General features: G+C 36.7%; 1 protein-coding gene across 4 annotated transcripts in view; it reads right to left on the bottom strand.

Annotated features, from left to right (window-relative positions):
• The window catches only part of GSK3B (glycogen synthase kinase 3 beta), a 201100-nt gene that overhangs the window by 12013 nt on the left and 175180 nt on the right, over positions 1 to 13907 (bottom strand). For 2 of the 4 annotated variants that reach the window (XM_060010715.1, XM_060010717.1), the window contains one exon: positions 8411 to 8509. In XM_060010715.1, coding sequence (XP_059866698.1) covers positions 8411 to 8509 — 99 coding nt within the window. Of the gene's footprint in view, positions 1 to 2293; positions 2344 to 3226; positions 4356 to 8410; positions 8510 to 13907 lie in introns of those variants that run through there. The other 2 variants (XM_060010718.2, XM_060010716.1) reach the window with 2 other exon arrangements.

Genomic DNA, 13907 nt, shown 5'->3' on the forward strand with positions numbered 1-13907 from the left:
ACATGAACCATTACTCACAGAGAATTAAAGGTATACCCCAAAGTTACATTTAAACCGAAATCATAATCCACACTAATGAAATCAAAGTAGTATCAGTATTAAGGAAAAGGATTCAATTTTCACTTTTCTCTTTATACTGTGTACTATGATTTTGACAATTTTGTGTGTGTCATAATGAGGGAGAGGGAGGGGAACCACTCCTCAGCAAAGCACCATCACCTCTCATGTCATATTATTCCAAGGAAAAGGCGTGGCACAAGACTCCATGGTGGCTTCAGTCATTTAAAAAATAGAACTGAAATTCAGGTGCTAGTGAGCCAATCAATCCAGCAGCAAACCTGGAGGGCTTATCAACAACACTGTTTATACTTGATCTGCCAGCAGTAGAGGTCTTAGCTGCTGTGAGTTCAGGGGCAGAGCACATTTCAATTAAGAGGCTTGGTTGTTCAGGGTAAAAAAACTGAAGGCCATGGGGACACAGGATATATTTTCATCTTTTAAGTTAAAAGACTTAGCTTAGGAACAAAGAATAAAAAAAGGCATATGAATATAAACAGGTAACTTCAGGTAAGGAACTGAGGAACACCTGAAGAATACCCAGAAGAATGTCTTATAGGACACTCACCAACTTAATCAAGAAGGTTTTATTACATTACTTTTGGAGGAAGAAGGAAAAACCCAGGTAAAATTTTTGACTTAATAGGAAAGAACATGTTTTACATAAAAAGAAGCAATTTCCTAGAAGTGATACTTAGCACTGCTCTGGTGAAAATAATGACAAAGATGGTTTGACTTTAGATACCTATACGCAAACTCACTATGTGAACTTGAAATTCTAACAGAGGGTAGATATAGTCTCATCGGTGTCAGTGAATTTGTCAAACTGGCACATATGGATGGAAGTCTGTATTTCAAACACAGAGCCAATAGGAGGAAATGGGTATAGCACTGTACCTACACCCATCTTTTTCATCTGCTAAGTTGGTAATGCATAAAAATACACGTGTGCACATGCACATTGCACCTCCCCCACCCCACTCTGGGCTGGCTAGTGTTGAAGTAACAGAGAAGTGAAAAAATATGTGCATTACCACTGTAGACTGGGACAAACTTTCTGGAAGGCAATTTGACAATTTGACAAAAAAAAACTTCCTTATATCTTTTGACTCAGGAATTCTTCTAAAAACTGGGACACAACCCAAATGTCCAAGAATAAGGAATTAGTTAAAGAAATTATGGTACAGGCTTAGAATACTGCTTGAATACTAAAGTCATGTACTCCCCTTCCCCCAAATAGCATAAGTCCATTAAAAAAATGGGACAGAGTTATCTCTGTCCACTGATAACTAGACTAAAATATATTAAATAGTGTTACCTTTGATTTTCTTTGGAAGTGAGAATATGGAGAGTCTTATTTTCTAAAATAATTATATACTGTATTTTTAATAGAGAAAAATCCTTGGGTTTTTTAAAAAAGTTATATATTTTTATAAAATTCCACATACATTTAGGTTAAGACAAAGAGAAAATAGACAGGAAAGAGTTCGGAAGATGAACACCTGAGGGCAACACTGTGGGTTCTGCAGCTAGACAGGGTATGGGTGCAGTTTTCCCAGAGCACACTATACAAGTGCCACAGAGGAAAAGGGTAATCATACTTGGGGGTTGCGGGGGGATAAAGGGATGGTAACCATCATTTTAGGAAAGTAAGTATTTGATACACTGACTTAATTTAACATGTTATTTTTCAAAATCAGTGGAAACAAACAATGGGAGAAATTACTCTGGGTTTAATTCTGCCCAGCTAGAAAAAATTGTCTGGTGATGTAGAAGGTGACAGGGTGACAGAAATTCTGGGGTAAAAATAACTGTAATAGTAAGAAAAAGGGATCACTAGCCCTGGCTAAACTGAAACATGACTTTAGCAAAATGCATTTCAAAAAGTTCAGGAAACAAATAGGTATGATTTTGTAGTTACAGTCTTCAAAAGGGGTTAATAACTGACAAGAAATAGAAAATTATGAAAATCAAAATTCTGACCAACCAAACAATTGCACACACTCTCAATGCAAAATAAAAGGAGAAGAACCAAAGAAACCAACTAAAAGGGTTTTCTTTGATGGGCTCATAATTTAAAAAGTAGGGCACACATCCCAGGAAGAATAGAAAATAAAAATGTGCACTTGTCAGAACAGGCCAGATTTGGTTTAAATGAGGTAACAGCAAAGGGTTTCAAAGCAAGATCAAAAAACATTAAGCCCCCTGACCAGGTAAAAAGACAGAGAAGACAGACCTTGTCCAACTCTTATCATGATTCCCTTTTCTGTTAGAAGGGTTTTCAACCTGGAAAGGATATAACAAAAATCCTAATAAACAAAATGCAGCCCGATGAAGGTGAGGGAAATCTATACATTTTAAATGTCTTTAAACCCAGAATCTATAGTCCAACAAACACATTCTTAAATGGATTACAGAAATTCAGTTTACAAATATTTAAGCACTAGAAATTTCCTTAAGTCTTAAAAAAAAAAAAGATTTCATTTCCATCTTTGACAGTTTCTTTTTTGATGGAAAAAATCTGAAAGTTTTCTTGACAACAGCAAAGCATTTAACTTAGTTTTCATAACATTATTATATAAATGAGTATTGTAAGGTTGGTCTGTAGTTAAGAGACCAGTTATTCAGAGACCGTCAGAAGAATAATCCCTAGTAAGCGTTGCATAGTCCCATTTAACTTATTTTATCAGTAACTTCGGTAAAGGCAAAAAAACAAAACAAAACAAAAAACTAGTAGGCTCTGCCTTGTCCTGTTTAATATATTCTATTAGTTGCTTGGATAGAGGCAAAAAATTGATGTGTTTATGAAATGTGCAGATGACAAATAATTGTATAGAAAACCTAACATCCTGATACTTTAGAACATATTCAGGATTAGGATTTAAAATCCTCATTAGTGGGGCTTCCCTGGTGGCGCAGTGGTTGGGAGTCCGCCTGCCGATGCAGGGGACGCGGGTTCGTGCCCCGGTCCGGGAAGATCCCACATGCCGCGGAGCGGCTGGGCCCGTGAGCCATGGCCGCTGAGCCTGTGCGTTCGGAGCCTGTGCTCCGCAACGGGAGAGGCCACAACAGTGAGAGGCCCGCGTATTGCAAAAAAAAAAAAAAAAAAAAAAAAGGAAAAATCCTCATTAGTATGGAGGGGATACTAGCCATCATTAAAATTTGAAGGACTTTTGCGTGTAAGAATTGGGTTGGTTTTCTATAATCCCAGAGTAGGATCACTGAATGAAAGAGGATTTCTCTAACAAAGTGATACAAAGATGGAATGTGTTACTGAATATTCCAGTTACTGAATATACACAAGCATGAGACACTAGTTCTCAGTAGATAATAAGGAGGGTGAAATCAGTGGTTTTCAAATTTGTTTTAATAGCAGAACTATTGCACTGGAAGAAGACTAATATATACAAAGCAGAGAGAAAACTGCTCTAGCTGAAATTCCCAACCACATCTCACACTTAACTCAGGTGGCACTGGATCAGATTATCTCTAAAGTGGTTCGTATTTGATTAGCAAAACTATAATTCCTCAAGATGTATTACTCTAGATGGTCCAGATGAATGGTCTCCCAAATGGAATAACTTGGAGGATCTGTTGGGGGTGTGGAGAAAAATCAGGTATAAATATCAAAATAAGAAATTATACTTTATGGACTGAGAGTGGTATGTATACTTTTCAGGAGTTTCTCGTGTCAATCAGAGCCACAGTCAGATATAATGCCCCCAGGCACTGAGGTATTCTAAAAACAATTTAAAAGAATGAAAGTTTTTGAGGGAAAAAAACTCCCCACCACTAACAACATCCATACCCACTAATTTAACACAACTGTTTTAATTTCTGTATATTTGTATCTAGTTCCTATCCACACGCAAATACATATTTTGGCACAGTTACCAACATGGTACATAAGATTTTTAAGTTTTCTCCACATAAATTAAGATGAATATTTCCACAAATGTAAGTTTCATAATAATTGTCTTTCATGGTTACATACAAATGGAGATTTCATAATGTACTGAAACATTTTCCTACTGTTAACCATTCAGATCATATTGGCTCTCTTCTTTTGTTATTATATAATTATTCCTATTCATATCTCTGTACACGGTAGCTTTTTTTCTTCTATTAGATGTACCCTAAAGTTAAGATCCCTAAAGTGGGATTAGTGAATAAAAAAGTATGAACGCTGCTGTGATAGCTCTTGTACATAGTAATGCTTTCCAACAGGTCTTTATCCATTCATCTGCAGTCACTACCGGAACCTTGAATACAACGCATGGAAGAAGTAGTTGAAACATCTGCAAAAACAGTTTCCTCAGTATTAATCTCATTATACTGATAGAAGCTATCTTTACTATTTTCAAGAAAGGTGAGAAAAATAGCTATTACTGTGATATTCTATTGTACTGATCAAGGTTCTTTTGGAGAGGCTAGAGAATAACAACTATATATTCCCGGAGTAATCTCACCTTTAGGCCATGGAATAATAACCTTTATGCCACAATCTGGATAAGAAAAGGTTTACTTTCTTTGCTTTTCCAAAAGTAGCAATATAGAGACTAAATTGAGATTTCTGCCTACAATGTATTTAAAATTTAATAAGACCTAACATCTGAATACCATTTAATAACTTTGGCTACCAAAAGAAATTGACTAAAATCTAAAGCTTATTTCATGATAATATAGTCAGTATGATCACGGTTGATGGCATCTTCATCATTCTACTTTGCTCTTCTTCTGCTTTTATCCTACCTACTTTAGGATTTAGCTTTGCTCCCAGATCAACATAAATGTCACAGAACTCCATTCTTATTTAAGTCAGCTATAAACAACATAAAAGCTTCTGAGGCAGTCATCTAGGAGCCTCTGTATTCTGATGATCTTGCTCAAGATACAAACATGTTTGACAGAAGCTGAACTTCAGTGGTGCGGAGCATCAGCAGAAATGGTATTTTAACAGATCAGAAGATAATTTCAGGGCTATGCTTCTCTTCCAAAGTTGTTTCTTAGTGATCTAAATCCAATGTTAGATGACTAGGAGGCACATTCTCAGGCTAGTCAAAGTAGATATTCTGCTTCTTGTTGATATGGTTTTGTCCTAAACTAAAAGTGGCTCTATTTTCATGTATATCCTTCATTAAATTGACTTATACTAAGTAAGCCAATTGTTTAATTAGAGGTACATATTGCAATTAATTCACCCAAAGACATATTGGGTTCTATTGTGGTGCTGCACCTAGGGTGGGTGATTAGAAATTCTAATTTTGATAATTTTAAATTAGAAAAATTTCCAGGTTCAGATCTTCAAGGTCTGAAGCTTTGTAGCTTAACAGTTTACTTCTTCATACCTTGGAACAGACCCTGAAATGCTTTGTGAGGAAAGTTTCAGCCATGTCAGCAGGCATTCATTCCCTCACTGCTTGGGTGGAGAGATGGGGTGCCTATTTATTCAGGCGAGGAGAGTCACAGGTTCTTTCATAAGAATGATCCTTTTTCATAAGAGGATGGATGTCAACCTGCCTTTCACATGGCTGGTTTTTAACATTTCTGGATCTGTCCTTACTTGGCAATAACAATAATAAAAATAGTGTAGCAGTTTCCTTTCACTGAAAGTCTACCATGTGACCAGGCAAAGTGTTAAGCACTTTGTACATTTTATATCTTACTTCTCACAACTATATGTAGTGGGTATTTACTATTCCTGTTTTATGGATAAAGAAACTGAAGCTAAGAAAGACAACAAAGAGCATGTATATTTTAAGGTGTTACTAAAGAATATAACTTATACTACCAAATTCTTATTTAAAATATGTGTACACGCACAGACATATATATTTACATAAATACAGGTGGCCGTTAAGGTCATACAGTCAATCCCTTCATCTAGATGAGTATTTCCTGAGGTATGTTTGGTGACATTTACTTTGGCTTGCATTACTTTGGCCCCAAAGGAAACTGTTTTCCTTTAACTACACTGTGGTGGTATGCCTTTGGCTTACACTGAAGGGCATGAAGGGCACTTAAGAAAGTATCCAAATGGAACTCACCATTACATTTATTGTTGAAACTTTATTGTTGAGAATTTCATTTACTCTTATCTCTTATAGTACCAAATCTGTGGCCCTAAAGGAGAAATACTTCTCAAACAGCAGAGTCAGAAACACTTTGCTTCTCCTAAGCCACCAGTGTGCTTTTAATCTAATGAACGATGGAAATTTTTTTTTTTTTTTTTTTTTTTTTGCGGTACGCGGGCCTCTCACTGTTGTGGCCTCTCCCGTTGCGGAGCACAGGCTCCGGACACGCAGGCTCAGCGGCCATGGCTCACGGGCCCAGCCGCTCCGCGGCATGTGGGATCTTCCTGGACCGGGGCACGAACCCGTGTCCCTTGCATCGGCAGGTGGACTCTCAACCACTGCGCCACCAGGGAAGCCCCAATGGAAATTTTTAACAGATATCATTTCTTTATTTACTTTAGCCACTAGGAGGCTCAGAGAAATATGTGAAATCCTTTCTGATAACTATTAAGATACTCAAGGCATACATTCCTTTAATTTTAGCTCTGCCCTTAGCCTACTATTCCTCTATTAAATTCCTCATACCCTGATCTATTTCAACTTTAAAGTAAATTCTCAGGACCAAAGTCTAATGTCAGTTTCCATATTTATGTTGAAATTCGATTTCAACAGCTATAAAATGTATATACCACAAGAAAATATTTTTTGAGGACTGCTGTAACCTGTATCAAAGCAACATCAAAATCAGGTTACATACTAGGATCCTACCAGGCAGACAATTTGCCCAAAACCTTAGTTGCAATCATTAACTAGTTTAGTATTTCACATTAAGAAAATCATTTAAAATTACCCAAAACTTACCAATCATAATTCTCATTGTTATTCAGTCTAAAACAATTCCTAGAAACTAGATCAACAAGTAAATGTACTAGTTCGGGGTTAGGGCCTATTTAATGTTTTGAACAATCTGTGTAATCTAACGTTGGCCAGTGAATTATTAAGTTTATTAATAGCTCATCTAAGTAATTCTGTCTTCCTTCTAAATAGAGGTCATAGTTAAAAACAAAACCAAAAACAACCTCTATATTTTTACATTTATAAAATTCAAAGCACATTTCAGTACATAATTGATTTGTACCATATTACTCTAAGAGAGCACTGCCACTCATTTTACAGATTGAGAAAACTAATAAGACATTACTAAAACTAATAAAAGTTCAAATGACTTTCTCAAGGTTAACATGTGCTGATGAAACTAGAACTAGAAAAGAGACCTTTCTTTCCAAACTTTTTCTGGCATGAAGACAGGTCACAGATTAGAATGAAATGTTTTAAATCCTTATTAGCAACATTCTAAAAGAATAAGATCGGACAGGAACAAACAACTCCGTGTCAGACAACATGAGAGAGATTTTGATCTCACTGTTGAATGCTAAGAACTAGTAATGCAAGATTTTATCTCTTGGAGCATAAACGCCCTTTGGCAAAAATGGGTCTGATCCAACTCAATTCAATGAAACAGATGATTAAATAAAAATGGAGTCAGCTCCTGACATCTGCGTTTTCGGTGGTGGTGGTGGTAGTGGGGTGTTGAGGGGAAGATACCAAATTCTTTGTGAGCCCAACTGTACTACCTACTATATTGCTAACTTCATTTTAGCTGTCCTTCCGAGGACCTTCAATTCACTCAAGGGTTGGGTATTTTCAAAATATCTGTAATGACAGTAATTCTCACTAAATCAGGTCCCAACATTAGCTAGCTATGGGACCAGCAGTGTACCTGAGCTCTAAGCTGAGAGACCATGTGGGCATTCTTTTCTTTTTGGATAGACAAGATTTAGTCATATTCTGATCTAAGTCTTAGCTAAATGTATTGGCATTGCAGTTTTAGCCCTTTCAAATGATTAAATTACACCAATCTATATTCATACTTCTTGAAAATTTGCCTCTCTAGTATATTAATATAATTTATATTCAGGGTGATGGAATTAAAGTGAATTATCTTCAATAATATTACATTTGTACAGACTGCTTTCTGCTATAAGCATCTCACTTCACATATTAATCAAGAAATTATACAGAAAGCATGACTTTTAAAATAACAATTATGGTGACATCACTTAACATTATTATAAGATATTTATACCTCATATATAAAGCATTTATGGGGTCCTTTTATGCTTTTTGGAAATTAAAGCAACATTTTATTCCCATTTAATCATTTGACTATGCTATGTTTTTGATACTTGGAAGGCACTAAATGTTCACATTCACCAAATGAGATAAAATGAAGACAAAAACAAAATATGTTTTTATAGAAGAGACTTATGTATTCTCACCTGAGGCTGCTGTGGTATTTGAAGGGGTTGAAGCAGCTGCTTGAATCCGAGCATGAGGAGGAATAAGGATGGTAGCTAGAGGTGGATTACTTGACAGTTCTAGAGAAAAGGTAAGACGCATGTGTTAGAATCCACTCTTAAATTTTATGTGAAACTATTTTATTGGTAACACTAACAGAAGATACAGCATTAAAACATTGGTTTAACAGAAAAAAAAGACATGATAAACCTACATCTGAAACTAAATCATGAGCTAGTAATTAACATATAGAGAAAGTCCACAGAAATGGTGTGATACATAACAAAGGCACTATCTGCTAAAATTAGGGTATCTCTGAGAACTAAAGATAGGCCGGGGAAAGGTACTGATCAAAAGTTTGAGGGTAAGCATATTAATAAGATATATTTCCATCTTTTATTAACTTAAATATACTAGGTTTTCCCTTGGTGCTCTGACAGTATTTGACTGCAGGGATTGAGGGTGACAGTGTCACGGAAAAGAGAATATAATTGCAGTTTGTACTTCGGCATGCACAGACCAAGTTACTCGATAGCAGGTAAGATTTATCCAAACAGTAGTGGAAACGGGATTTAAGGAACACCTGTTTAAATTCTCTTTGCTTTTATTAAAAATGTCTTTACTGAATTCTACTTTGCTTTTTAACTTAGTAAGATTATTACTTTTTAAAAGTTTGAAATACGCTTTTATCTGCACATGGAAAGTTTCTCTCTGTCAACTGTATACAAACTGGCTTTCTTTAAAGAATTAAGTTCTGTATATGAATCTTGAGAAAAAGATATTGGACTTAATAATGTAAACAACTACCGAGACATGGTGGTGAGCTTGTACATAAAATTATCTGGTGTTAACTTCCGATAATACGACTTCTTCTAGTCTGCCTGGGATAACCCTGGTTTATTCTTGTAGTTCTGGCATTTAACTAGTGAGTGCTTATTTCCACTCTAATAAGTGTCGCTATTAGTAATTCTTATTCCAATAATTTGAAGGAATAATTATACGACCGTACTAGCTAAAGGAAGATGTTATCCTCTGAGCTACAAGCAATTCACAGTTACGGCACGGACTAAAAAAAGTTAGGAAATAGTATTTTCTTTAAATTAAAGTAAAATTCACATAATATAAAATTAATCATTTTAAAGTGTATAATTCGTGGAAGTTAGTACATTCACAATGTTGTACAACCATCACCTGTACCTAGTTTCAAAATATTTTCATCACCCCAAAGGGAAACCTTTAAGCAACTACTCGCCATTCATCCCTCCCGCCAGCCCCTAGTAAGGGAAATATCGTTTTAACGCAGTACTTTACAAAGCCCCTGGCAATACTGATTTATTCAACTTGGTGCCTTAGTAGCTAAATTTTGTACTAAATCAGATACTAAATGATAACCAGATTCTGGTAAAAAGAGGCAATATGCTGATGTCAAGATATATGAAAAATGAATGGGAGGAAAAGCTCAAAACTGAGAGAAGACTATTCATTATCTTTTCCCCTTAAATGAGAAGACTTATTAGGTCAGCTCATCAAATAATAACCTTCCCTGAGTTGGAAAATCACTGCCCTAATGATCAGGTTTGAAGAGATGCTGTTTTCTCATAATCAGCTTTAGTAGCTGTTTCAGTTCTCACTGAGGTACAGAAAGAGCCAATGTAGTTTTACTTCAAATCAGTCCAATTTTAACGCACAACCTTACACCTAGAAAAAGAAAAGAATCACTGATAATTGCCATGGCTGATGAGTTTATGGTTCTAAGAATAAAAATTAATGTAAGATGTGGTAGTTACTCTTCAGTAATCCAAAAGAAAGTCAGACTTACCATCCCAGTTAAGATTAAAATCTTCTAAAATAGAAAAGCTTCTTTAAAATCCACCCATCCATCTACCCACCCACACCCTCATCCAACTAACAATACTGAGCATGAAAGATTGTGTTAGGTCCCAGGATAGACAGATAAAAAGATGGTTGTCTTTGTCTGTTCAACAGAAATAGGAAATGGAAGGACAATTACACAAATAAGCTGGCAAGAAAGGCATTCAATCGATTCGAGACTGGGACACTTTTAAGTTAAAAGATCTCTATGACTATGAGCCCAACATCTAAAAGAAAACCCAAAAAAGGAAAAGATGACCAAAGATTTTAATATAAGACATTCTGACAGAGCTACAATTGAGATAATCTTTAAAATAAACTGAGTATCAGTGGTCTGTGGTCACATGCTGTCCATTTTCTCCCATTCACTCAATCTCTTTTACCAGATCACCTATCCTTGTGTATCTGCATGTCCAATTGAGGGCCATGGTGGTTTTGTGTCTTATTCTGGTTAAGGTGTATGTATGCGTACACACACACACACACACAGTTGCAGGGTTTGAGAAAAACAATCCTCTTTTTTACTAGGTGGTAGGGGGGTAACTAATGAAAGTGAAAGGGAACAGCAAAGAAAGACGACGATAACCAAAAAAAAGGAAGCTATGGGATACTGGAGGCTTTGCCACATCTAAAGACACAGGGGAGAGGTAAGTAAGGTTCATGAAACAACTTAAAAGACTAAGTTCTTAACCTAGAGTGAACGGTGGATAGCCTTTGGGGGCGGGGAGAACTTTTGTGAAAGTTTTGAGTCACACACCCAAAAACTTAAGAAATTCTAAACTGGACAGCCACATATAGCTCTATTATCTCTCCAACTTCTATACACCATTGTCCTTTTCCTCTTCCTTAATTATATGTATTCCTTCAGGTCCATTGCTTTCCATCCATTAGCTCTTCTCCACTTCAGAGAGCTTGCTAACTGTCACAGCTTTTGCTTGTGTGAATGAGGAAGCCTCCATGTATTATAGCACTGTTTTCTACACTACGAGTCTGTCCCTTTTGTGAGGAGAGACTATGGGCACTTCTGTGGGCTGTCACAAGTAGTCCAAAATGCTTGCAATTTTTTTTTTTTTTTTTGCATGCAACAATTACAACCTACTCCCAATCTCCCTGTCTATCCATGGCACTGAATAGTAAGGAAACGGAGGCAATGAGTATGCATACAAAATGCACAGAAAGAAAGCAAAAAAAAGGATGGCATTTTGGAGGACAGAAAGAGCAAAGCAACAGACATTTTTAGAATCAGGGAAAGTATATGTATTCTTTTTTTCTTTAAATTTTATGGACTGATTGATTGGCTGTGTTAGGTCTTCATTGCTGTGCGCGGGCTTTCTTTAGTTACAGTGGGCGGGGCAACTCTTCGTTGCAGTGCGTGGGCTTCTCATTGCGGTGGCTTCTCTTGTTGTGGAGCACGGGCTCTAGGCGCTTGGGCTTCAGCAGTTGTCGCATACGGGCTCTAGAGCGCAGGCTCAGTAGTTGTGGCACACGGGCTTGGCTGCTCCGTAGCATGTGGGATCTTCCTGGACCAGGGCTCGAACCTGTGTCCCCTGCATTGGCAGGTGGATTCTTAACCACTGTGCCACCAGGCAAGTCCCAGTATATGTATTCTTTTTTTTTTTTTTTTTTTTTTTTTTTTTTTTTTGCGATACGCGGGCCTCTCACTGCTGTGGCCTCTCCCGTGGCTCCGGACGCGCAGGCTCAACTGCCATGGCTCACGGGCCCAGCCGCTCCGCGGCATGTGGGATCCTCCCGGACCGGGGCACGAACCCGTGTCCCCTGCATCGGCAGGCGGACTCTCAACCACTGCGCCACCAGGGAAGCCCCAGTATATGTATTCTTAAAGGCAGAGAATATGATGGCGTGTAGAAGAGATTGAAAATGAAAAGTTAATATTTATTCACTAAATATATGTGTGAGTCTTGAGAGCAGGGAGATTATTAAGGAAACAAGGAAGCCCATAATATAAAAGTGGGTCTAGCTATGGAAAAGAGGTGGGAAGAATAAGAGACCGCATTACTCCAGAGACATGGTTCAAACAAAATGGCAACAGGTTCCAGAATGTTTTAGAAAACTTCATGCATGACAAGGATTTCTTCAACCAATTGAAGATGCCATAAAACTACTCATTAAAAGAAAAATCCCACAGTAGTTTATGAGGAAACATTATGAATGTTTTGATGGTGTATCAATCATTATGTGGTCCACCATCAAAACATAATGCACAATTCGAACAAAAGCAAATGAATTTAAAAATAGCTATCAATAAGCCAACCAAGAAAGGTATCAACCAACCAAAAGGTTAACCGAACTCATTTAAATAAATTTTGCTGCACTGTTGACACTAAAAACTATAGAAGAAAAATTCCCATGAAAAGACCACTGTAAGTTAAGCAATCTTTTTAAATGTTAAAAACAAGAACAGAACCTAAATCTAGTTGTTTTGGAGAAACCTGAAGTTTCCCTTAAAGTTTCTCTTCTTCCAAATATAAGATTTCCAAATTTATTAATAAGAAAGGGCAGGTTTTTGTTTTTTTTTAATTTGCAGGGGTGGGGGATAGGAGGAGGGGTGGGAAGAGGTATATACGTTTGTTAAAACTGTGTTGTGTGAAAGCTGAGGATAAGTTTGAGAATAGTAATCAATGTACAAACCAGAAGGAAGAAATCAACCCTTTATTAACTAGACCTCTTACAGTCATAAGTTAGAAGGAAATCTTCTTTGTTACCTTTGAAAGGGCTCAACATGCAGACCCCCAGAAAGGAGTCACTACAAGAGGCAAACTTTCTTTACCTTCTATAAGTAGTCTGAGGTTTTCATGTGCGTATCAGGTCTCTTAAGAATAAATGAAAATTGCCAGTGGTTGTCTATATAGTTAAAACTGCTGTTTTTTTTTCCTATTCACAGAAAATGACTTAACAATGGCATGGTACTTTTTCTTTGAGGTGTAATTTAAATGTTAGGATGGTGAACCTTGATCTTACACACTGAATTCTAATGTTGCTTGTTTGGATATATATTTTTTAGATGAACAAGTAACCCCATTACAACTGTTTCTCTCTTAACAATTTCAAAGTGCCCAGGCCAGGAAATCTCTGACCAAGTTCCTAACGTTGACTACATATGCCATACTCATTCAGAAAAGTAAACAAATACTAAACTAATCAGAAGATCAGACAAATAGTAAACAAATTACAAGGCTTGCTCCTGCTGCTTGGTAATATTAGCAATGTTTCATGCGCGGACTACATGATACCTGTAGAAACCCATGACTACTTTGCCTTGGAACTGCCCAAGAGGGAGCATCACAATTTATACTAGTCACCCAAAAAGGTCTGTACTACATTTATAGTAATGCATTGTATACTACATAATGCATTTTGTGTACTACATTTATAGTAATGATACATTTACAAGTTATCTAGCAAAATGTTAGCATTTTTAAAGTCCTGGTGATTAAAAAGAATAAGCTTTAGTAACCTGAAAATCTTAGAACTCCATTCTTGATGAAATGTAATAAGTGTAGCATTTATGTTGAATTCTGCAGGAACCAGTCTGTGTTTTTCTTGTGTCCATTTGTACCATGATTTTACATATCTTACCCTTTCATG

The sequence above is a fragment of the Delphinus delphis genome, chromosome 4 (assembly GCF_949987515.2).
Source record: "Delphinus delphis chromosome 4, mDelDel1.2, whole genome shotgun sequence".
NCBI lineage: Eukaryota > Metazoa > Chordata > Mammalia > Artiodactyla > Delphinidae > Delphinus > Delphinus delphis.